Raw genomic sequence first — 26,191 nt, forward strand, 5'->3', positions numbered from 1 at the left:
GTCTCAGCCTCTCAGAGTGCTCGAATTCCAGCTGCGTGCCACCATGCCCGGCACGGTGTATGGCCCCGGTCACTTCTTGGTCCTGTCAGGAGTATTCCTTGCTCAACAGACTAAGTTCTTCTAAGAAGGACTGCAACCGTCTGCATGAGATAATTGGTTTTCTCAAATCTAGGTCTCACAAGAATGAATAACGTCACAGTCCGTAAGGAAGGCTAACACGTGTACTTTTTGCCCCTTATCCCCCATCCTGCCATAACCCAGGCAAAAATCCCTGGTTATTGCCAGGCTTCCAAGAGAATCAGAGAGGACGCAGCGTGGTGTACACAGGTGGAGCAGAGAGGCCTGCTGTGCTGTAGCAGCCGTCCCGGTGACACGGAGGTGATGTCACCGGGGCAGGAGTAGCAAGGACCAGTGGTCGCTGGGTCTTTAGGGTGTATCTTGAGGGGAGTGCCACGTGGATTTCCAGACAGCGGATGAGGTCTTTGAGAGAGAGGGAGGCGTCAGGAGTGACTCAGAGGGGTTTGGCTTGAATGCCTGGGAGATTTGCCTCGCCACCCACTGCGATTTGGGTTCTTGTGTGCCGATAGCTCTTTTCAGTTTTCCTAATCAGAATTTTCTTTAAGTTCTTGAACAGTCAAAGCATATCCCGAGGACAGATAACTGAAGCAATGAGATGAAGGCTGCTGCCGTCCACTTTTAAGAGTTGGGTCAGATAATGGAGTTGACGTACTGTGTAACAAGCTTTAAAAAATACCACAATCAGTGTCCTTTCGGAGCCGCTTACTGCTAGGGAGAGGAATGCAGAAAACGCTGAAGTGGCGCTCTGTAAATATCGGGCGCGGCTGTACCTTCAGCACAGTCGTGGTGCGCGCCAAGATCCCAGCCACCACGTCGGTCTGTAGGTCATGAAAGCCCGAGGCTGCGGCGACTTCTGAAGGCTCCACATGCGCCTTACCCGGAAGAGTATGCTGAGCTCTTCCCTCCAAGGATGAATGTGCTTTTCTAAAAGCATTACTATGTTTTTAAAGATTGAGTGTGCTAATTTAGAAAGATAAGCCCAAAAGAAGAAGACTGGGGGAAGCAGGTTATTTTTTCTGAGTAAGGTGACCAGAGACCTCACAAGCCACTATTTAAATTCTTAAGAAAAAAGAAAGCTTAGCCCCTCCAGCTCCTAATTAGAAAAATAATTTGTAATGAAGGTGTTAACTGCAAGTGACGCCTGCCGTTCAGGACCCCGCTGCTGGTGGGGTTGTGCCCCTGACCTCTGCGGGGCCGTGTCCCGGGGGGCCGCAGCACCGCTCGGCGAGCCCGCCGGCACCGCGTCTCCGCGTCCCTGCACGCTCGCCTGGCTTCACCCCTGCGCTCTCCATCGTCCAAGCTTCGGCTTAGTTTTAAGAGGAGAACCCTAAAAGAAAGTCAGCCGTTGATGCCTCCCTGAGGAGTTGCTGCTCAGTGACTTTGTGCTGCGCTCAGGGAGGACTGGGTTTGTGATGATGGTGCGTATGGAGATTCTCAGGGGCCGAAGATGTGTGCGAGCCTGGGGTGCTTGGAATGAGTGAAATGTGTCTTGGCCCTTGTGCTCCTCTGGTGCGTATACATCTCCCAGTGACCAGCTGCCGTGGTTCCAGCTGGTCTGGCCAGCCGGACTAGCTCGAAGCCCTGACCTCCCAGGAACAATGGCATTTCTTACAAGCTGGCTGGATAAAGGAGCTGTGAGTAGTTCTGGAACCGAGCATGAGATTTGAGTGCATAGGTTCCTAACACAAGCAGAGGCGAGTTCAGATTATATTATGGGTAAAATCTAGACCTGCCAGGGGCCTAGGCCACATGAGCGTGGTGGAAACAGCCCTCAGGGTGGTTCTCACCGTTCTCAGGATCAGGTCCCCCGAAAGCTGCTGAGCAGACCTCGGCACGCAGGCTCGAGGGTGGTGGGACTCACCTGGCCGGCCGTCAGCAGCGCTGACACCTGGAGGGACAGCCCTCTCTGTGTTGGTCTCCCAGGAAAGAGCAAGCAGAAAAGTAAAGGGTCAAGTGCGCAAGTGACACATGAGATTTCCCTTATGCTGGGCTTCCAAAATACATTTGCAGGCAGGTAAGCTGTATTTATCTATTCTCCAGTGTAGCGTACTGTAAAAAAAAAAAAAGTGGTAGAGGAAATGTCACCAATTTATTTGCTATAGGGTAGTGTATTGTGATTGTACCAGAATAAATGATTTGTTCTTGAGTTTTGTAGATTTATCATTGAAGGGCTAGCAGATTACAAGTCAGAGTAGCACACTCTGACAGCTTCATTAATTATGATACCTAGACATAATTAGGCGCTAGCTATGAATAGCAGCTAAAATGGAAAATCACTCCGGAGGAAGAAAAAGTTGAGATTCTGAGAAAACCAAAAGAACCAAGGGCTGATTCTCAGGCGCAACAAGGGAAATAGAGCATCGCCTCGCATCAGGGGTGACACCATGCAACCGGTGACTACCCCTGGCTGCTTCAGGGTGTTTTCTTAGCCTCTTGATTTTGTTTCTGTTTCATAGTTTGTGATGCCCTTATAGATAGAAATACCTGGAAATATCCAGAAATTCAGAAATAACTTTTTCAATGCTTGGAAGTTGATCCAATCACTTTTAATGAGGAGACTACGTTATTAGAGCAGTTCTAAGTTAACCAGAAAAATTGACCGAAAAGTGCAGAGGTTCCCATATATCTCTTCTGCCCACCCTGGGCCGCCACACGGCTTCCTGTCCGGTGTTACTGGGTGCTTTGGTACAGCTGATGGACTGACACTGATGGTGTTAAAGCCCGCCTCGCTCGTGTCGCACAGCTGTGGGTTTGGCAAATGCGTAGGGTCACGTACCCTCCGCTGCAGCACCTCAGAGCGTTGTTTCCTTCCCTCTGCTCCCCCTTGCTGAATCTTCAGCAGCTTTTGTTGTTACTGCTATGCAGTTCTGTCATTCCATGTATGCCTCAGTAACTACCCAGCTGTTCCTAAAGAAGCATCATTTTTTTTAGTTCCTGAAGTGAGTCCTCGGTAAATACTCTGTGCCAGGGAGTGTTCTGTGCATTGGGATTTATAGCAGAGGGCCAAAACAAAAGCTCCATCTTTGTATGGCTTACATTCCAGCGCCTCCAGCCTCCACGCTCATCTAGGTCCTAAGTAGGAGTGAGATGGGCCTCGTGAGTGCCCAGCATGAGAGGCGGTGGCTGGAGGAAGTCAGCTGGCAGTAGGCCTCCCGCCAGCTGCCCCATAGCCTTCCTTCAGACCCCCTCGTCCTGCTTTTCTTCCCTGCAGTCCAGCCTCCCAGAGCTGGATCTGCCGGCCTCCTCCCCCAAGGACCAGCTGGAAAGAAGAGGACCTCTTTCATTAGGTTTTCACTACCAGTTATCTGTAGCCCTGCCTGGTGCTGAAAATGTATGACGGAAAGTTACAGGGTTATAAGGAGCAGGTGCTTGTGATCACCATCCACTCACTAACTGGACCAGGCCTTCCCAGCTTTGGAGGGGGATGGCCACAGTCATCCTGTGACCTGCAGACCCCCTCCGGCTGGTGAGCATCCATTCCCATCTTGTTATTAGAAGCCTGCTTTTCCCCCTCTGCCTTCTCCCTCACCCTAAGCCCCTTGGAAGGGTGAGAGCATGGTCCTGAGTGAGCACGGGCCAGGGAGGAGATAGAAGACCGAAAGATCCCTTCTGTCCTCACCAACTCCGCCTCGCTGTCTACTACATGGAGAGCTCAGTCGCTCTCGCGGGCAGTCAGGTGTGAGGCAGCAGCAAACATCTCCCAGCTGCGTGCCTACTTGCAGCATGCTGGGAGCCCACAGTTGGCCATCGTGATCATATTTATGCGATGAGAATCAGGAAATACTACCACCAGCAGTTGTACTTACTTTCCTCCCAAAACGACACTTTACCAGCATACCACTGGGCATAACTTCCTTAATCACATTCTCACGTGAGATCTACCACAGGAATTAAACCCACACACATGTCGTACATTCATATACTGGATTTCTACTCTTCATACTTTCAAGGCATAATGCCAGCCAAAGGCAACGGGAGATTTGATCCAGTAAGTTTCCCCAACCAGGTAAGCAGCAAGCCACACGGACTTTGCTCATAGTTTTTATTTCCCCTGAAAGGAGAAATGAAGTGACTTCCAGATATCATTTCAGCTCAGTTCTTCTCCCTGAAGTCTCACAGCACTGTGACACTAAAACTTGCTTTTGCAGGTGTCAGGCCATGATCACAAGTCACATCTCCTGGATGGAGATTTGCGTGTCCGAGTGTAATTAGTAAGGTGCTGACTGGCCCTTTTGTGCCCCGTGTAGGACTGCACACGCAAGGGCGAAGGCTGACGCCGCCGACCAGGCTGCTCTGGCTGCCCGCCAGGAGTGCGACATTGCGAGGGCTGTGGCCCGGGAGCTGTCACCCGATTTCTACCAACCAGGTAAGACAGCCCTCCTTGGATGGGAGAGGGTGGAGTCCTGGCTTTCTCTCCTTTTTCACTTAAAGGTCCATGTATCATGAATCGCAGCAGTTCTACAAAGTAAGTGGGCACGTATAGTGACAAAGAACATCTGAAGACTAAGTGTCAGCCCTGGAGATTCGGGTTACACCCAGGGTGCCTCCCTTCCTGCCCCTCACCTCTGACAGCATAAGACCAGCAAACCTTGAGGCAAGAGCCTAAACAAGAGAGAAATTTAAAGGAGGTGTCTGATTCTGAAAAATTATATTAGTGATGATTGCAGATTCTGAGACACATATTCTGAGACAGTTCAGAGGCATCTACATGACAGCACTTAGGCATGAAACCAGTAAGTACCATGGGGTTTTTTTCTTTTCTTTTCTTTTCTTTTCGACTGCGGATTGAACCCAGGGAGTACTGAGCTACATCCCTATCCATTTTTACTTTTTAAAATTTTGAGACAGGATATTGTTAAATTGCCCAGGCTGGCCTGGAATTTGCAGTCTTCCTGCTTCAGCCTCCCCAATAGTTAGGATTACAACCAGGTACTACCCTACCCAACTAGTTTTTTTGTTTTGTTTTGGGAGATTTTTGGGGGGCATACCTCAAATTGAAAGGACTTGGATTAGGAGGGACCCACTTAAAGCCAGGTTAGTCTGCACAAGAGGAAATAAATGTCATGGTGGAAGAAATGAACATGACTTCCAAAAAACTCGGTACTGATCTCTGCCTCTCAAATGTTATGACAATCAACAAATATTTATCATAATTTTAAATATTTAACTCACTTTCTAGTAGTGTCCTCGGAAACTGTTTCTACCCCTTTCTTCAATAAACTGGTTTTCAAAATTTTAAAATAGTTGTCATCTTTTTACATGTTTCTCCAGCGCTTTATAAACATCTTCCTAGTGGTTGCTTCCAGGGGTTTCAAGATAAAGCACCTAAAATTATTGTTCTACTTTTCTATTAAAATGTATGACCCTGGTAAAGAATTCTCCCATGTTGATTTGTATCAGTTCAGCCAAGCTGTATTAACGAACACCCTGTGCCCACCCAGCACCCTCCGAACATAAGTGTTCAGTATATGTCTGGTTCCATTGACGTGATCCGACATTGGAACCGCAAGGCCTCTCTGAATCCGAATGTACGAGGTAAGTCAAAATGCACAGAAGGCCAAGAACCGGAGAAAAATATAGAAACTTGGCTGGAAAGATGGGTGGAGAAATGCAAAAATCTGACCTGGTATATGAGGGTCAGGGTAGGGTTTTTTTATTGTTTCCTATAAAGAAAAACAGTACAAGACTAAGAAGACTGTTTTTATATGAAAAAGTACAGCACGGCACGCGGTACAGGTGCTGAGGTGGGTGCTGTCGTCAGGGAGTTCGAGGCCGAGGGAGACAACCAGAGATGGTGTTTTCTTTCAGGTGCATCGAGTTAAGCCTTTGGTGAGACCGAAACCATTTAAACGTTTGTATATTTTGTTAGGAAATGGATCCTCTGCGTTTTCCACAGTGACCTCTGATGTAGTAAGCTGCTTTTCTGATGTGAAATGAAGTCACACTTCGCTGGTGTCTCAGTACCACGGCAAGTTAGCCATTTCAGGGAGCGAGAGCTGCAAGGGTCAGCAAGCCCGGGGGGCCCGTGTGCTCCTCCAGCGGTGCTGCCACTGGGGAAGGCTGGACAGCTGGGAGACCCTGAGCTCGAGCTGCCTCAGAAGCGCACAAAGTTGCTATTGTTGCCTGCAAATGCTAATTCTTGGTTCTCTTAATTCTGCTGGGGAAAGAGGGCCCTCTCGACTTCTATTAGGTGTTACCGGGTGGTAAATGATATGGAAGGTCACCTTAGTTCCCAGATTGAATGGGCTTAAAGCCTTTTATGGTGTAAAAGCATTTGAGAGGAAAGAAATATTGTGGGAAAATGTAATTCCACTCTGTCTTAGCTGAACCAGCTTCGTACAAGCAAGCTGTCCATCAGCAAGGAATACATCCCAGGAGATGGCAGTGGGTCTGTGGCGACCAGGGCTGGGGGAATGCTGCAGTCCCCTTTGACCCACAGCCAGCACTTCCTTCGGCAGCTGTATAGAAGGCCTTTCTTGTCCTGACTATTATGGGTCTTCTCAAGGGACCATAACTCATGCTTTCCACTCTGCATTTGCAGGGTGATCAAATCAGACAGACATGTGCTAAAAGGGCTTTCAAGTACTCTCAGTCAGGCTGCTCTTTAATTTACATATCTCAGATACAAATGTCTCCATTGTTTGGAATGCATGTCGTTAGCTAGCAGTCCTTGACTGGGGAAAAGAATGCCTGCCATAGCTTACATTTTCAACACTTTTGTGGTAAGTTACCTATTTTCAGGAGCTGGCATTATTTTCAGATATTTACCACCTTAGGTAAGTCTTCTGTGTTTAGTTCAAAAATATACTTTAAAACGTAAGAATAAACATTGCCATGCAGGATGTTGTCACAGGGTTAAGTTCTAATAAAGAAAAGCGTACCACGGGGTGTGTGTGAATGTGTGTGTAGATCGTTGCATGCATGGAGAGAAACCTAAATTACCATCAGTGAGTGACGCAGTGAGTCACTCTACAAGAATTCAGAAAGAACGTGGCCCTGGGAGAGTTAAACCTGAAAATGGGGCCATGATACCAAGCAGAGATAGATCCAGTGATCCTGATAGTATGGCTTTGAAAACTGCAAGATCTGCCTGTAGCATGCCTGGGTGTAGGAGAACATCTAAAGGCAGGGTTGGTGACCCACGCGTGTGTAGAAGAAAAGTGAGTCACAGAGGCACAAGTTGGCAGCGTCCACCCAAACCCTGTCCAGAGGAGGCACAGCCTGAGCCAAAACCTTGGCATATTGCGGTCGCATTGGCAAGGACTTCTTTTATGATGGGGCAGGATACAGGGAACTGCTGCCAGCACTGTGTGTCTCTGTTGGCAATGTCAGGCTCACGGAGGAAGCAGACGCATCAGGCTAGTTCAGCCATTAGGTGATTCATCTCAGGCTCTTTGTTCTGATTCCATGTTCAACAGTAACTAAATTTGGCTTTCCATGGAGGCCTGTCAGTAAGGAGGGCATATACCTGTAGTGTAGTACCAGTATGAGTCCTGTGGCCCATGTGACACTGACCCTGCCCGCTGTAAACTAACGTAAACCTTCCAGTATTACACGTCAGTCTTGTGAGCTTTGGTCGTAGGAGTCTGGCCCCAAGCGGTGGCTCTACTTCAGAGTGCTTATAAGGTCAAGTTTCTAAACCAGGAAGGTGGAGATAAAGCTTTGAAGGATAATTACCAAAAAGGAGAAGGGATTGGAGAATGGGGACAATTAGAAACTACATGTGTGGCTTTTTGTTTCATTGTATTTGTTGTCTTTCTTTTTATTTGTTGGCGGAGCCTGGGTCTCACCTCGTAGTCCAGGCTGGCCTCAAACCTCAGCGCCGGCCTCCCCGGTTCTGGGATGACAGGTGTGCACCAGCGCTCCAGGCTCCGTGGTTTCTCTGTCAAGATTCTTACTTTGTTCAGGCCAAGCGACACTAAGGTGTAAATTTTGTATATTTATTAGTAGAGCTGGGCATGAATTAAAGAAATTGAAATACTGCCCTGGAATGTGGTGATTTTATTACTTCAAGCGCCCTTGGTTGATAGCCAGCTGGCTTCCTAGGCAACATCCTCAACAAGCTTTGTCTTACTGTGTTTAAGCGTGTATGTGTCACACCAGAAAGAGCCTCATAATTTAAGGTGACAGTGACCTCGCTAGCACAGGTTGTTATGGACCAGTGTTGACCTAGAAGTCTTTAAAATGAATTAGAAGCCTTTAAAAACTAGAATGTTATCCTCATTAAATAATTGTCTGTGCCTGTCATCAATACCTATTTTTGGCTAAGAAAAGGGAATCATCCAGGAATACAAGATTTTGAAGCACATCTTCCAAACCTGAAATTCATAAAGAAGGAAAACTGAATTGTCCAGTAGTAGACACGAAGTTAGTAATCCACATGTTTTTGGTTGTTCTTACCCCTCACTCATTCCCACGTACTCTGTTTCACAAACATGTACCAAGTGCCAGCCGAGTGCAGGGTGCTGGAGCAGTTGTCCCGTAGCTCAAAGACTCATCCTGTGACTGCAGTCATGGACACAGTGGGGCTTTTACGGATGGAACTGTAAGGTCCTATAGAAAAGCAGCATTCTTTCCCCATGAAACAAAAAAATGTTTCTCCTGCTCATGACATCATCTTTGCAGAGCTCTTCTGGTTGGCAGTCACTAGAGAAAATGTCCAGTTTGTGTTTAATGACTCCTGCTGTTGCTGCAAAGCATTTGATACGGTCGCTGTGCCCTCGTCAGCGTTGGTGCTGGGGAATCTTCGTGGTGCTTCTCGTGCCCAGCCCAGGGAGCCTCCCCGCTAAAGTCCAGACCGCATTCCCTGCCGCCACCATCTGCCATTGTCTGTTCAGAGCCTTCGTGCCAACTGTGACAACTTACCTTTCAGTGTCATCGCACGGCCTGCGTGCTCACTGTTGTTTCATGTATGTGGCGTGTCACTGAGCAGGTGACCTGGACCTGACTTCTTCCCATGTGAACCACGGGGAAAAAGGGCAACACAACCCTTCGGATTTATAGAGGCTGTCTATAAATACAGGACTGCAGGGCTGTCTGAAAATGCTGACTGCAACAGCTAACCGCACTCGTCATAATTTCCCTGCCCGGCAGTATTCTGGCCAGTCCTTTTAATGAACTGCTGCAGCTCGTCAGCTCTATGTTGCTGGCATTGCATTGCTAACACACATTACTACACAGAACAAGCAGCAGGCACAGCATGTGCTTCCAAGAGAAAACAGTCCAGGAAAAACCTCTGTCTTCTGCATTACGTTAAATGTCTCATTTAAAATGCATTTCATCTTACTCTGGAAAGTCTAGCTGCGCAGACCCCTTATTTGGCCAGTTGTCACCCGACGGTGCCTCACTGCACCCATTCCCAGCTGGATGTAGTCCGGGAGGGCTGGGGTTAGGTCCCTGTCTAGTCAACACAGGTACTTTGTGCGTGCTTTCAGACATTTGTAAATGGATGTATTAGAACCTCTGGGCGCACTTGGTAAGCTTTAAGGTTCCTAGGCTTGGATTTGTGTTCATTTAATCAGAGCACCCCAAGTGCTTCTAATAGGCAGTAAGTATAGGAGCCAGTACTTGAGAGCGCGTTAAAATGCCTTAGCCAGTCATTTTCAAATGTATCGTAAAGCCAGGATTGTTTTTTAAACCTAGAAGTGATCCAAACTCTACTTTCACTACTCTAGTAATGTCTTTGAACTCAGCAGGTTTTCAGTATCGTTAGGCCTGTAGATGGAACTGGAAAACTCAGGAGCGTGGGCGTAAGTAGTCGCGTAAGACATACCTTTCCTAATATACCCAGGACAAGAAAACCATTCAGAGGCAACATGTAAGGCTTCTAAAGGTTAAAGACGTGATTCAGATGGTATTTGAGAGTTAAGAAGCGTATTAAGAAATGCATTCAATGCAGTCCAAGCTTTAGCTTCGTAAATCCATTAATACAAATCCCTCCAATGGCCAAATCATTCTTAAGTTGGCATATTAATGAGGGTAGAGTCCAAATGAAGAGGTAGAGAAAGTTCTTTCAGTGCTTATGCAAAGCATTTGAAAATAGGTATTAATTCAAGTATGACAGGTTTTCTTGTTTTCGACAACTAAAGCATGTGCCTTGAAGTGTGGTCTTTAAAAATTAGCTCTTCTTGAACCAGCCGGTATTACTGGCTTGCCTGAGCCTCTTCCATTTGTGTTTCAGCAGTCTCATCCTCTGCTGTCGCTTTTGTCTGTCAAAGCAGCTCCTATTTCTGCTTCTGATCTGTTTTTTGCAGTAAACCCAGCTGGGACTGAAGGTCTCTGGGTTAAATCCTAGATCTGTAAGCCGCACTACCTCCATCTCACCTCTTCAGAGCGAAGCACATGGGCTTTCCGATGGCGTTATTTCTCACAGTTCAGCTGCTCTTTACCTTTTCCTTACACCTCTAAGAATATGTAACTAATAACGGTCACCACCGTCGATTATTTTTCACTCTTTTGTTTGTTTACTTAAGTTAAATATTAGTTTTTTGGGTGGGTTTGTTTTTTGGTTTTGTTGTTTTGTTGTTGTTGTTGTTGTCTTGAGACGGGGTCTGACTATGCAGGTCAGGCTGGCCTTGAACTTGCTTACGTAGCCCGGGCTGGCCTGGAACTCACCACAGTCCTTCTGTCTCAGCCTCCCAACTGCTGGGATTCCAGGCTTAGGCCATCGCGCCCAGCTGAAACATAAACTTTGAATGTGCCTTAATTTTAAGAGAGAAAGATTTTGGCAGTTTTTTGCAAAAATAACTTTTGTGCTTATCTGTTAGATTGAAGACTCTAGAAGTCCTTAGTCATTTGTATAATTGGTTCAGGGTTACGTGGCTTGAATTAACACTCCATTGGCCCCAAAAGTCCTGGCTGTTTTAGTTACCTTTGCACAGCGTGTGTACTGTCATACCTGCGCAGGTGTATTCACTCCTGCTATACAGCGGACTAACGGAGGCGCAGATAAAATCAACTTGGATGCCACTTTGGATGGAGGGATGGGGGCAAAGTGGGCAAGCAACACAACACGTCAGGCTGTCTCGGAGAATATACTTTATTACAGGAGAGGTGGAAGGGGTTTGTAAAAATCAGTCTCCAGTAGACTCACCAGGGGCTTCGCCAGTGCGAGTGACCTTAAGGACTTGAAAAATCGGGGCAAACCTTGAGGGTGTAACTTGAGACCACCCAGGCACCAAAAATAAATGTAAAAGGTAGGGAGGAGTTGCTAGTGGGGAGCATAATTCTTACTCCGCATTGTTTCCTTGGTCTCCCAGGGCTGTGTCAAAGCACAGCCCAAGGAAGAGTCCCAAAACAGAGACTCACCTTTAGCGCGAGTGCAGCCACCCCTTCACTCAATGAAATTTGTCGCACTGGGCCAGGAATTCACGCTGCCATTTCTGACAGAGTTAAAAGAAAATTGCCGATTTAAAAAGAGAGCCACTGAACCGTATTTAGAAAGGAAATCTCAGTTGCTGACAAGTGATCTTGACAGATTTGGGAAACTCGAATCCCGAGGGGTGGGTTTCTCTTCTGGAAGGTGGAAGTGGTTATAATCCTGCCGAGTCTGTGGCCCCGGGTGCAGCCTGCAGCTGCATGCTCTCAGGAAGCCTTCTTTCTGACTGGAAAATGTTGTGTTGCATGATGTTTTTTCTTAAAGGAGACATAGGTGCTACGTGACTTTTGGTTTTTCAGCTACGATAGCTGCTTCCAGATCAAAAATGGGAATAATATCTGCTTCTTCCGATTTTGATAAAGCTTTAAATTTCATAAAATATCTTGACTAGTAAGTAGCAATTTCACTGCAGTAGCTTATTATTCAGACCACCACAGGAAGCGCCATTAAAATTGGAATTGTACCTTTAACAAGTAAAAATAATTGTTCTTCACCCCCTCTGTACCTCTTTTTGCTAATGTGGGACAGGACATGGGCTGGAAGCAGGAAGGAGGATGAGTGAGGTGCAGTTCTGTAGACCTGACAAGAGCTGACCAGCTCTGGACCGGTTGTCGGGGATGTTTCTCGCGCGTACGCTGGAGGGAGGGTTTGGAAGCTCCCACCCGGAACCAAAGACAGCTGCCTTGCCTTGAACTGGACGCCTGTAGAACACTCATACACCGAAGTGGTGGGGAAGACGGGTCACGGGGGTTGAATGTGGGACCTTCCCACAGCGCTACATCCCCAGCCTTTTAAACACTTTTTTATTTTGAGACAGGGTCTTGCTAAGTCACTGAGTCGCCCAGGTTGGGCTTGAAGTCTCGATCCTTCTGCTTCAGCATCCAGGTGCTGGGATTACGGGTCTGCACCACCACTCCCAGCTTCAGAGTGCTTCGTGCCGTACAACCTACACTATGCACGTCCTTCCTACCTGGAAGGCTCTACTGATCAGTACAAATTAGTTACCTGCAGGCTTTCGCCTTACTTGCAGTACGGGTACTTCAAGTTTTCAGATAGGAATCATTTCTTCGTACAAATGTGTACCTCCTGTGTTTTAATTAAATTACATAATTTGGATAAACAGGTTAATTATGTTTCCGTACCAGTGTGTGTTCTACAAGTACAAAAGAATGATACAATAAATAGAAATGTCAGAATTATTTTTATGACCATCAAAGTAATGTAAATAATGATATTATCTTTTAAGTACCTTTTTAGTAATAATCTCTTCCCCTGGAGGATGTATGGCTCATATTTAAACAAAGCATCGTAAATATATTTAAAAGAGAAAACACTAACCCCATTTAGCAGAAAGTGTATGAGCCTAATGTAGAAGACTTTATAGTTATTTTTATCACCTTCCTCCCTTTTGTTTTTTTCCCAGGCCCTGATTACATCAAACAGAGATTTCAGGAAGGTGTAGATGCTAAAGAAAATCCCGAAGAGAAGGCACCAGAAAAGCTGCCTACACCAAAGGAATCTCCTCATTTTTACCGCAAAGGCACCACCCCGCCTGCATCTCCTGAGGCGAGTCCCAAGCAGAGCCACTCTCCCAAGCCTTCCTCTCCAAAGGCCCTGAGGAAGCAGAACCCCAGTTCAGGGGCAAGACTCGGTCAAGATAAGCGGAGTGTGGCTGACGAGCAGGTCACAGCTGTTGTCAGTAAGCCCCTGATGTCAAAGGCCCCCTCCAAGGAGGTAGTAGCCCAGTCCAAGTACTCTGGCCGCCACCACATCCCCAACCCCAGCAATGGGGAGCTGCATTCTCAGTATCATGGCTACTATGTGAAACTGAACGCCCCCCAGCACCCTCCGGAAGACGTGGAGGAGGATGGATCGAGCCAGGCTTCCTCAGCACTGGTGCACAAGCCATCGCCGAACAAGTGGAGCTCCCCTAAATCTGTGACAAAACCAGTTGCCAAAGAAAGCAAAGCTGAGCCGAAAGCTAAGAAGTCTGAACTTGCTATACCAAAGAATCCAGCAAGCAACGATTCGTGCCCTTCTTTAGAAAAAGAAGCCAATTCAGTAAGTCTTACAAGAGATGTTTTCTCTTCCTTTCTTCCCTTTGGTTCTTTTAGGGAGCAGCCTGGGGTGACAGCATCTCAACAGCAGCCGACCTGACAAAGGGCCCGGGAGCACACGGTGTTTAGGGCAGAGGGGAGCATGTTTGTAGTGTGAGGTAGTGTGAGGTAGCACAGCTCCAGGCCAGAATTCCTGAGTCCACTGAGCCACCCACCTCTGACATACTCCCATAGGTTCCGCAGCCGTGGGTAACCTCAGTCTCAGGAAGCCTTTTTCGGGGATTTTTGGCAAGCCTCATGGCAGCTTCTGTCTGAGGACCGGAAGGGAAACATGGTTACTGCCATGGCCGTCCCCGCTCCGAGCTCTAAGAGGGGCCCTGAGCCCCGCTTCAGCTGCACCGCAGCCCGCCTGTTTTCACAAAGAGTGTCTCTTTTAGCTGCTGTGAATTCTTTTCTCAGATATTTGTCTTAGATTTTACCTGATTAGCCAGGCTTTGTTGCAAGACCATTTTTCTTCCCCAATGAGAAAATTTGCAGCAATTTAAGAGAATTACTTTGGCCTTCTAATGTCTCAGACTGTGTGTGTTTTCACGTTCTCAGTTTCCTAGGAGATACTAGTTATTACCAGTGAGACTTGGGTAGATAAGATATTTACTTGGGCGGAAAGCTCAGGGTTAATAATAAATGTTTAAATGCTCATCCACATGAGGTTTCATTGTTGAATAATGGGTACCATTAATATTTCATCAGATTCTTTAAAATTTATATAGCCTGAAACTAATTACTAATTTTTTAGAAATTGACTAATTGATCTGTTAACCTGCTCACATGCCTTGGGGCTGGGCATTAAATGAAGCTCAGGAAGAAGCCGTAGCGTAGAGAGGTGGTGAAATTAGTATTGTAGCCAACAAGATGATAGCATAAGCATGAGTTCCTTACTTTCGTCTGTTTAGTTTGCTCATAGGGTTTAACAGCTAAAGTTTATCTCTTCAGTTAACTTATACTTGAAATTTTTGTTTCTTTTACTAGTAGCTAGAAAACACCAGTTCTCTTGTTTTTCAGATTCTTTTTGATTAGCTAAGTATACATTAATCAGGTTATTTGGACTAACTTCCTAAGAGTCAGCCTCCATGGAGCTAAGTGATTTTCAAGACAGACTAACATTACAAGGCTCTGACTGTTCAGTAAGCATTCATTTAAAAAATGTTTAACATTGTTACATCATTATTCTGACGGTACAGTAATATTTGATAAATTTAATCATTTGTTTGTCATTTGACGTTCAGCATTTGTATCCATACTAAGACCTCGCATACATATCAGTATTAGTTTGCCTGATTTGCAAGTGAGAAGTTCAAACACTGAAACCATCGGGTGGGTACCTCAGCAGTCGGTGGTGGGTTCACTTGTAGAACTCTATAAAGAAAGAGCATCCCCCGTGTCTTGCTCATTTGAGTTCCCGAGCTCTTGCCTGTAGACTCCTTCTGTGAAACAGCACTACATTGAATAAATTCACAGCCTCCTTATTTAAAAAACAAAACAAAAAAAAAAAAAAAACTGTTTTACTTCTGTGAGCAATCGTCTGATTTTTGGAATTAATCAAGTATCCTCCATCTCTGAAGGTCACTCCCAGGGTCCCTCTTCACACACCAATGGAGACAGGGGCCAGTGGTCTGCAGCCTCCCTGAGTTTCAGGCTGCCTGTGTGGGTCACAGGAACTGGCATCTTGGCGTGACAGTCTGTCATCCTGCTGGTAACTGATAGCACCTTTCACATAGCTGACAGATGTTAGGAGGAACACTGTTATCATAAGGATAGTCAGTGAATGACCTTTAAAATGATGAAGCACTGGTAAGAGTGTGTAGAGGGACTTTGTAAATTAGAAGTTTATAAATAACAATTTAAAATTCATGGAAACATTCACACTGAAGCAGATGTTCGAGGGAAACCCAGGATGAATCAGTGCTTTCTTAGTGGGCAGCCGAGAGATCCAGTTTGAGTCAGAATCTGTCTGTAGGGTGTGTGACCAGCCAGAACCTGGGGTTTTGTAGTCAGCCAGCTCATGTAACTCAGGCAGTACCGGCCATTGGTGGAGAGCATCTTCCAATCCCAGCTCTGCTGCTTTCCAGCTGTGTGGCTCTGGACACGTGTCCTAACTGCTTTTGTGCCTTGGGTTCCTCACCTGTCCCTGTCTCAGGGGCATGGAGTTGTTTCAAGATTAAGTGAGTTAATGCGTATACGGTGCTGAGCACAGAGGGAGTGCCCTAAAAGTATTGCCTGGTTTTTGTTTCAGCGCTGTTAGGGACACAGTTCCTAAATATTCCAATAAACTTGCTCCATCTTCGGGATTAGCCGGGACATTGACCTCCTGGAAATACAGAAACTCTTCTGGGACACAAACTAACCCTGAGAGCAAATTGCTTGCCTAAGTATGAGGAGTGGGAGAAGGGAGGCCACTGTGGTGGTGACTTCACAGGCTTCTCCGAGAGGCTGCTGGGCCCGGAAGGCAGTGCTCGCCTGCGGCCGAGGGTCCCAGGGGCATACGTCGTGCTGAAATGTTAGTAGGGTTTTGCAACAGGGCAGCTCTAGCAGGAGCCACAGAACCATCTTTAGAGCCTTGTTACTCAGGCTGCAAATTATTCCTCTAATTAGCAATTCCACCCATTCTAAAAATTGGCTAAACGTTTTTTTTCATCCTTACTATGTATGATCAGCTTCCAAGTTTGTTTTGAGATATACCTGATCTTTCTTTTGAATTTATGTAGAATTGAGAGCATCTCTGTTCAATCAAGTGTGAACCTCACCAAAAAAAAGAAAAAAAGACAAACACATATCGTCAGACTTTGCCCATGTTAGCAAGTTCAGCTTGCTCTTTGCATACACTTTCAGTTAGAGAAGTTTTAGGTTTGACCTAAATAAACCCTAGCAACGGAGCAGAAAACGCGTCACCATTTTCATATGAAAGATCGTCTCCGGAAGAAAAGGATTTCTTGAGCTAGAATCTCTTTCCACATTTTGACCTCCTCTCTTTTGCTTCTCTGACCGCCTGAAAGTTTCATCTCGTGCACGCTTAAACTTTCCTCCGCTGCGTCTCCTCGCACCTGTCCCAGTCAGTCTGGAAAAGCAAGACTGAGTTGCTTTTCTTTTTTTTCATTTTGCTATTTTAAGCTACAACTGGCCACCACAGTCGTATTTATGGGACTTCACCTTAAAGCTTTTCACCCGGTACCCTGCCTCGGTATCTGAAGAACACCGCGGTCAGGGCTTGATATCTGCCTTTTAAACATAATGTCCCAGATCCTTATTTCTTACCTGGCTCCCGTTGGAACCTCTCACGCAGGCTCGCTCTTGTTCTCACGGAGTCCTCTTTAAAAATAACTGCATGGACGGAGCTGTGCTAGGAGGACAAACGTGTGTTGGAGCCTACACGGGGTAAAGAACTGTGTTCAGTAGGAAAAGTACATACATCTGTCTTTTTGGTTCCGGATAAAGCACCCGTGCGTTATTCATCGAATCCAGATTGTCAGTACAATGAGATGTGAGCTGAAATATGAAGAAAGAGAGTAAGCTAAGTTCAACCCAAGTCAACATACAAACCCAAGTAGTAAGCACATCTGTAAGATTTTGTGAGATGGGAGGTAGCGATTCAGGCAGACCTTAAGCTTTTTTTTTTTCCTGGTGCTAGGATCAAACCCAGGGCCTTGTACGTATTAGGCAGTCTGTCTAACATGGAGCTACATTCCTAGCCTCCACCTTAAGCTTCTCAAGTTGGCCTCACCAAAGCTTTCTCTGTGATTCCGCTTTCTGAGTCCACTGAGAGACACTGAACTGTGTGTGTCATTGTGGTCTTAGGGAGTATACTTCCGTTCCTCTTTCATTAAATGCACTGGCCCAAAGAGTTGAGACTGTCCCAAAGTCTTAACATTCATGAACAAAACCTAATGAAAAAATATAGTGGTATAGCATCTGCTTAAAACCCCTCGCTGAGTTCAGTGTTGAAAACTCGTTTCCATTATTTTCACTTGGAAGTTTTCTACATTATTTCTGTGCTCTTAAATTAGCCTTAATGGAAGAATTACGTAGGTCAGGACTTTTCCTACTAATTTCAAATACAAATCTTCTAAAAGAGGAGTCGGTCATTACGAAGGTTTGATGTTTCCATGACATTGGGGAAATTAAATAGATGAAACTGATCCTAAAGAACTTAATGGGAAATTGTTTTTAAATTAAGACCTGAAGCCAGGCACAGTAACACATGCCTGTCATCCCAGCACTTGGGATTACAGGAATTCGAGGCTAGTCTGGGCTATATAGTGAGTTCAAGGCCAGCCTGAACTACATCACAAGGCCCTGTCTCAGAACAATAAAATAAAGTAAGACCTGGGGCTTTAATAGGGATGTAAAAAGCCTGGAGCTCTCAGCCGGGCAGACTGAGGTTTAATTCTAGCTCTAATTTGTCCGCCCAGGCTAAGGAGCCTTGAGTAAGACACTAACCTCCTTGAAGCTCTGTAAAATGGAACTATTAATTGAATGTGAAAAATAAGCAAAATGTAGTCTAATTAGGAACACTTAGTCCACTGCCTGGCATTATAAAAATCCAGTGTTTTCCCATTGGAGTTGACATTTCATAACAGGGCTCTAATTTGTATCTCTCACTGCCAAGCAGCTTGAACCACCATTGGTACGTACGAGACTCTCATCAAACAGCTTTTTATTTTATTAGTAAAAAGTTGAATAAACGTGATGGAATCCATTTGCACCCCCAGTGAAACAAGTCACCTAGTGGACAGTCATGCAGTTAATACCGCTAGTTCACACCTGTGGGAATGTGTTGGGAACTAGAGTTTCTTCTGCCTAACTGCTTCTCTCAAGGGCTTTCTCCCACCTTCTATTTCACTAATGCTTTATTTGTTCAAAAATTCAATCTTGGCTCAGCAACACACCTAGAGCACCTAGGAAAGATCTGGTAGGTAGTAGATTCTCCCTGTATATTGTTTGCCGGAATTAATTGGGCACCCTCGTGGATTGGGCGCTGGGTACATAGCGATAGGGGTGGATACAACAAGGCCCTGGCTTCTGTGGAGAGCAGAGTCCACATGAGAAAGTGACATTTCAACAATAAATGACAATAAAATGTGAAAAGTAATGTGACAGGGAAAGAACTGGTCACCCTGACCTTTGCCAAGGAGATGCCAGGAAGAGAGCTCAGTCAGTAAGTGATATGTGTGACCCCAGCCCTAGTCCAGAGAGATGAACACTTGATAAATGGAGCTTCCAGTCTTCCCTATTACTCACCCCAGCCACCAAAAGTGCAGCTGAGGTCTCTGTAGCATTGTCTCAACATAGTTGTATTTGATACCCAACTACCGTACAACTGATTCCTCAGCTATAAAACAGAAGCAACAAAATTACTTATCCTGCCTACCTCCTGAGGCCAGTTTGGAACACTTCTTATACTATGTATGAATTAGACACTATGTGAATAGTAAATGCCAAGATCATGTCTTTCTAATAAAGGAGAGTTCTCCATGGACCAGATCTGAACAGGTGGGTCATACAAGGTTTATTTAAACAACTAAAGTTTGGGGATCTTGGAGTTTCTGGTATTTCTAATAGTGATATTCATTGAAAAGAGATTTTGCAGTTGGTTAAAAGTAACTTGGTTTCTGAGAGGGTGTGGCCATGATTTCAGAAGTGAAAACTTAAACCTGTAAGAGTAACTTCTGAAAGCATTCACCTTCTCCACTGTGATTTTTATTTAAAGGAGTAAAGGACTAGGAAAAAGTGAGCTGGAAACCCTCATTCTGAGTTTTCCATGGAAGCTTCCTTGTCCCAGATTTTACTTTTGTTTCCTGACTACTTGGACAAGGAGCACACGCTTCCTTGTCTGAGTTCAGTCCCAGCGACAGACAGGGGTCAGATTTCCATCGGCCCCAAGCCCTCTTATGGTGACCTGTCTCAACCCGGACTGTTGTCCTTTATGCAACGTGAATGGAGTAGGGTGTTAGTAAAAGCATTTTTAACAGAGTTCAAGACTGAAGCATTTTCACAGTAGAAGTTCGGCCAAGGCTCCATCTAAACATAATGCCGCTACTTTTAGTTTATGCTTTTTGGAACTGCTATTTATGCCTTACTTTCTGCAGCCATACTGAATTTTTGATCATTGTTTCTGGCGATATAGTTTGGAAATGCAGCGGTATTAACACGGAAACATCATGCTTAGTTTTGTTTTTCTCTTTCATTTCCAGGGCCCCAATTCAGTCATGATTGTCCTTGTCATGCTGTTGAATATCGGGCTGGCCATTCTTTTTGTCCACTTTCTAACTTGATTGGAATTAGGAAAGGTAAGAATAGCCTTAATTTCTATTCAAAATTACAATTAAAAACATTCTGTTCTCATAATCAAATTTATAATTGTTTGAACAATGACATATTGTCCTTCACTTTAATTTTGGCTGTGCCTGAATGTGATTCAACGTAGTTACTTAACGCTGTAACTGTTTTGACCCTTCAGTGAAGTCAATGACAACTAGTGGTGTTAGCCCGCAGTTCTCTGCCGTGCTGTCGTCAGCCCTTTAAATGGCACGCCCCAGTCAGACTCAGACACAGGCAAGGAGGCTTGGAATTAGGATGGGATCGCGAGAGAGATGAAACTTGGAAAATTCAGCCCGAGGACCTGTTCAGATCCCTGGGGAATGCTTGTGGCTTTGGGGTTCTCTGGGAGCTGAAGCACGCAGCCATGTTGGAGAGCAAAACTTAATAATAATTCTTTTTTAAAATCTGCTGAAGCAGCCCCATCCGGCGAAGTTCTTGGCATTGGCTCCTCCATCTGTCCTAGCAGAGTGTGACTAAACTGGAAATGTATGGAGCTGCATTTTTTTTTTTTTTTTTTTTTTGATGGAAGTCAACAGCTGTCTTACTATTTTACCATCTGACGTTTTTAGTAGGGAGCTGGGGAAACGACTGCCCGAGGAATGCAGTCAGAGGATTGTGTTGCTGTGGACGTGGTTCCAACATTCACTCCTATCTTATTAGAAGAAATAGGTAGCAGCATCACTCAGCAGTCTTATGCCATGACCTGCTGCTTTAACATCTCCCGGAATGTTCTGGGAGAGAATGTTTCGTTTGCTTGTGCACGACTCTGCTAATTTTTGCTGTTTATTTAAATATGATGTATAGTCATCTACCACCTGCAGTCCTGGCTGGACAGAACATACATCTTGTATCTCAAGGAAAAGAAACAACAAAGCGCTAGAGAAAATGTGTTTATTTTGATAGCAATACATCATTTTTCATGTCATTTATTCTTCCTAAACCTAGAAAAGCCTATTTATCTTTAAAATATAGCAGTCTGAAGGCGTTACGCCTTCCTAAGAAATAACTTATTTTAAATATTTTTAACATTACAGAGATGAATTATTTATGCACTTTTAAAGAGGTGCTAAATTTTAAAAGCTGAAAGACAACAGAATTCTAAGAAGTGTAGTCAAAATGTTGCATGGATTGTGGTAATCGGTGTTTAAAGGGTTCAGTTTCATTGCTGACGTACTTTACAACCAAATAAAATCTTGTCAGTGGCTATGTTAATTCCCATGAAAGTTAAGCAAGATGCTATTAATAACTGCTCGTCTCTTTTTTTCCCCAAGTTAAATTTTTGTTGAATACATTCAGGTAGAGCATAAAGCTTTGTTAAATCACTGCCTCTCAATTTTCTGCCTTTTGTGTTTTTCAAAGTCCTTTTGTAATTTCAGTTCAAATTTTAAAGGCTTAGACATTTTTATTTTAAATATTTGTCTTTTGCAATCCTTTGTTATTCTGACATACTCTGATTTTTTTTTTGCCGTTTTATAATTTATCCTTTCCTACTCAGAAGCATGCTTACTTAGAGAAATTACATGGTCTTTATAAAAATAATTATTTAAAAAGAAATCAGGGGAGGAAAGATATGTGCTAAATCTCTTTAAGACCTTACCTAGGGAAGGGGAGCTCTTCCTAAATATGTTCATGATTTGCATGGGTTTACTCAGATTCTTTTTTTTACCCTATTAGCTACTTTTTCAATGCAGAAGAGACAGTTCCCATAATTCCCGTGTTAGCACAGGTGTGGACCGCATGCCTTATCACCTGCAGGGTAGTAACCCGGTGGTGTCTTTTGCAGAAGTGCAATATGTTGAGAATCCTGGGTGTGACCAATATGGAATAAAGAAGAAGGCAGAAAGAGAGCAAATGAAAAATTACAACTTGTATATTTATTTTTTACATTTTGCTTTGACTTTTAAATTTAGGAAGTACATTTTTACCCAAGAACAAACATTTAAATCCCTGTAAAAGTCTCAGAACTCTCACTGCTCCTTCCTTACCCTGTAGCTCCTTAAGGATGGAAAGCTGATTTTTTTTAAGAAAATAAAATATGTAGTCTTATTAAGTGTTTATTTAAAATGTGTAATGTTTTGGAAATAATGGGTAACAGATAATTAAAGGATATGTTTATAAAGTGAGCATGTTGGTTCCATTTATAAATATATGTATGATTTATAAGCTTTTTTAAAACAAAGCTCAAATTGTTGGTATTTTTCTAAAATGTGCACAGCTGTATTTTACATGAAGGCTCTTTCTAATGGGTTGTTATACTGTACTCTACATTTTGGACAGCACATGAAGTCTGCCAATGTACTTAATAAAACATGACTTTGTTTATTTAAAGTTTCTTGCTGTGAAAAAAGAACTCCCTATCTGTGAGTTCCTTTATTTATAATCCTTGAAACCAAAATGTATAATGTACAGTTTTCACAACTGTATCTGCTCTAATAAAAAAGTTGGTTATTAATAAAGTTGTAGGTGTGTTTCCTTTGTGAGTAAATTACTGTCTTGAGTTACGTGGACATCTTTGGTGATGGGGGTGTTAAAGAGAGATCTGCTGAAAAATTAACAACAGAAATGGGGTCGGGGGATGTCCCCAAAGAAGCCACGTGGCAGAAGGTAGATGCAGTGCTCCTTTATTTCTTTCTAAATTTCTTTTATCATGGGCCTTGCAAATAATTTTGCAAAATAACACTCATTACTCTACCTAAATACTTTCATTAATTGGATTAGAACATTTATGCAGAGTTTTAATATTACTCCTACTTTTAAGAAAAACTCCCTCCTGCTTGGGTACTTCAGTTAATTAAAGTTTTTCACCATTGTGCCCCAAATAATTTTAAGGTACGGCTGTGGTCCCTACTGCCTCAGCACACTCCTGGAAGTCAGACACAACGGAAAGTTGAATCAACTCAGGGCCACCAGCACTGCCAGCCATGCTGTGCTTCTGAAGCCATTTGGGTGCCCGCCTAGGCTGGCTTTATATGTAGGCAAGTTGCCCCCGTGGTAATAATGAAAATATCTTTACCAAAACAGCCATGCCATTCATAGTCCCAAGTTCATCGCTCCTGTGTAGGACCAAGATACTGGAAACCCTCATATAAATAATGCACAAAGTTATCACCTCTAGGTTTTACCAGATTTATCAACATAAACGATTAGTCTTAGCCAGTCCCCAAGGAAGAAAGCAAAGAAGAGATTTTTGAAGCAGGCGAGAAATGCACAGGGTGCTAGAAAGATTATTGATTCCAGATTCGTGTCCAAACCACATATTGTAAGGGCTGCAGCCCAAGCTAGGGGAAAGTCTATGTGGTTGGGAAATCTGGAAAAAATTTTACATGCCCTCTTAATGCAGTAACTATTTCTCAAGAGTTGTGGAGAGTAGGCTCCTTAGGCAGACACACAGGGCCATTTGCAGCTCCCTCCCCACGCTTTGGAAAGTTGGATCACTTCGTCTTCCCAATTTCATAGGTGGTGTAGATGTGGCATATTCTGCCAGTAAGTATAATGGTTCATCAGGCTGTGTGTGATTGTTCTAGGGTTGAGAATTACCCACATCTGACATTTGCCCCTCATCCCAAAGGTACTGAAAAGTAATTTAGTATTCTCACATAATAACTGGAGCAGGAGAAAAAAAGCAAACAGAATACAGTGAATACTGATCAGTGCAATAAATATGGGTGAAATTCTGCCTGTGGTCAGGACTGGCGGAGTCCTTCTCTAAAGTGTGCCCCTGGTTTCCTCATCCATAAAACAACTGTAGCTATAGCAGCAACCCTCCTGGGTGACTGTGAGGGTGGGATGATCTTTATGTTAAGTGTTCGGCACAGTACCTGGTAGGTAGTAACTACTTTGTGCAAGTTTTAACCAGGAAAAAAATAAATTCCTTTCAGTTTCTCAAACACATTGAAAACTGCAGCAAGAGCCCAGTCTAAAGGTGCTTCTGTGAGGGTTGATTGTGTCACTGGGTATGGTATTCTTTCTTCACTGGTTTCCTCATACATCTTTCTCACTGTGAAAAATCAAAGACCATACCTAGAGTTCCTTTTCTAAAGCTAACATTCAATTTTGAGTATAGAGAATATAACATTTTCTTTACAAAGAACTTTCACATCAGTGCATCATTGGATTCTTAGAACATCCTGGTGAAAGCTCCTTAGCAGTTAAATGATTTGCCCAAGATCACACAGCCAAAAAGTGGGAAAATCTGTATTTCAGTCTCAGATGTGACTAAATACTGTGCTTTTTCATTTCATATATTAGCTAGCATTATTCCTCATTGTCACCCACTGGTCACAAAAATGGGACAAATATCCTGAAATCCAAAAATTGCAGTGTGAGTCTAATGAACCTATTTCTATATCTGTCATTAAGCTTTGAAATGCTGAGTTGATAAAATTAGCAGAGTCTAATAAAATAGCAGAGTCTAATAAAGTTCTGAATACCGTGTATTTAGAATCTTGTTACATGTACCAAATATTTTACTAGAAGTTTAGCATCTAGTTGATATCTTCGTGTTTTTGAGTAAGAAATGCATCAGTCAACTTGGTATGTGTGAACTCGATCTCAGAATTAACACAGAAATTGCATATTAGAGGGGCTGAGGCTATTGCTTAGCAGTAGAGTGCTCACAGTGAGCCCGGAGTTCAATCCACAGCATCATGAAAGAAAGGGAAGAAAGAAATTGCACACTAGTGCCTAAAGATTTAGATCAAGTCTGTGGTGTTCTTCTAGCACTATATCTCAGTATTCCATAAAACTTCTTGGGCATTCTCCTGGATCACAGGTCTGTTTTAGATGAACTTTTAGTAGAATTAACAAGAGATCTGTTCAGCTGATAATTCATAGAGATGTTCACTTGATGAAGAGTGTGTCAGTCCTTTGAAAGGGTGGCTGCAGAGGTGAGTTTGGTAGGAGGAAATCGCAGTGTGGGCATACAGATCTTTCCTTGCTCCCTTCCTCACCCCAGCAAAACGCGATGTCAGCGTATTGAACGCACCGTGGAATTCATGACGCCATTTGCTCAAGGGAAAGCAGTGGGGCTCTTCTGCTTCAGAAGCACATGCCATGTCCTTGCCATTTATGGCACACATGAAGAAAAGAATCAGACGTAAGTACCACCACCTGTGCGGTAAAAGCAAAAGTAAGAAGCCAAAGGCCATGTAATTTTCTCATATCCTAGGCGCGTTTGGCAAAGACGTGCAAGCAGAACAAGCACCTAAAGGTCACGCAGCTGTTTCTAAAGTTGATAAAGGCAAGATGCTCAGACCTATCTACCATTGGTGCAGAGCTAACAGGTGGGGGAGTCCATCACCTAAGATCTAAGGTCTAGAGATGGCTTTTAAAAGCAGCTTTACAGCAGGTCACTGGGCCAAATAAAAAAGTTAACAGAGGTTAGGAAGATTCAGCTTCATACATTATTCAGAAGTATAAACAAATATTGTGTATTGCTCTTCACTGAAACTAGGCAAGAATTTGGAAAGTAATCTCACATAAGAAAGTCCTAAACAGTGAGATATTTCTATGCTCAGAATAAGACTCGATGTTAGCTAGGTCCAATTTGGTACCTGTAATGTGAAGGATTCAGTGTAATTTTTCATTTCTCAGTGTCAACTTTCCTGTTCCCTAGTATTTCCTTACTTTATGGTTTGGTTTTCTTCCATTAGAATTTCTATGCAGAGAAACATCTTGCATGTTTTCTAGTAATCATGTCTAAATTTTTTCCTCACAAAATCTATTAGTAATCTAAAAGAAAAATCCTACCAGACTATATTTTGGGGGTTTCCATTGGTTCACTCAAGCTATTAACAGTTTACCTATTTTTGTTTTGACATTCTAAGTAAGAAGTACGCAGGTGATAAAGGAAGCGCTGCACTGCCCTGCCCCAGCGCTGAGGAACGTTAATCCTGCGCATGTGCACGTCGCAGCACTTCATGCGTTAGTCCCCCGAGAAACCTGCTCTGCATCGCACCTAATCCATCGTTCCCCTATCCATTCCCCAGGCCTGCAATAGACTTCCACATGCAACTCACTGGTGTAGCTTGGTAAACTGGTCACACTGAGAATATTAGATTGAATGAAATATAAGAAATTCCTCAATTCTGGCGTGCCACTGTTGACTTTCTCAGATACCATTTTTTATGAAACTGACCGTACACTTCTTTACAAATCTCACCCCACATGCCCTGGGTTGGCCAGCACCCACCATCACATGTTCATTTTGGAACACGAAGGATTATTTTGTTGTCTAAAATGGGAATAGTAATAATCTGCCTCATGAGTTTTTATAGAAATCAAAACCAGTAACTGTAGTAAACTC

At 44.0% G+C, this 26,191-nt stretch overlaps 1 protein-coding gene across 3 annotated transcripts in view; it reads left to right on the plus strand.

Moving 5' to 3' along the window:
• The window catches only part of Jph1 (junctophilin 1), a gene marked incomplete at its 5' end in the record, with an annotated part of 68,119 nt that extends 45,780 nt beyond the window's left edge, over positions 1–22,339 (plus strand). The window contains 4 exon segments of one of the 3 annotated variants that reach the window (XM_013518218.1): positions 4,326–4,444; positions 12,879–13,516; positions 19,761–19,856; positions 20,027–22,339. In XM_013518218.1, the coding sequence (XP_013373672.1) occupies positions 4,326–4,444; positions 12,879–13,516; positions 19,761–19,841 (838 nt within the window). 3 annotated transcript variants of the gene reach the window in all.
• Positions 22,340–26,191: the final 3,852 nt, after the last annotated feature.

Source organism: Chinchilla lanigera, unplaced genomic scaffold (assembly GCF_000276665.1).
Source record: "Chinchilla lanigera isolate Chin_1 unplaced genomic scaffold, ChiLan1.0 scaffold00043, whole genome shotgun sequence".
Classification (NCBI taxonomy): domain Eukaryota; kingdom Metazoa; phylum Chordata; class Mammalia; order Rodentia; family Chinchillidae; genus Chinchilla; species Chinchilla lanigera.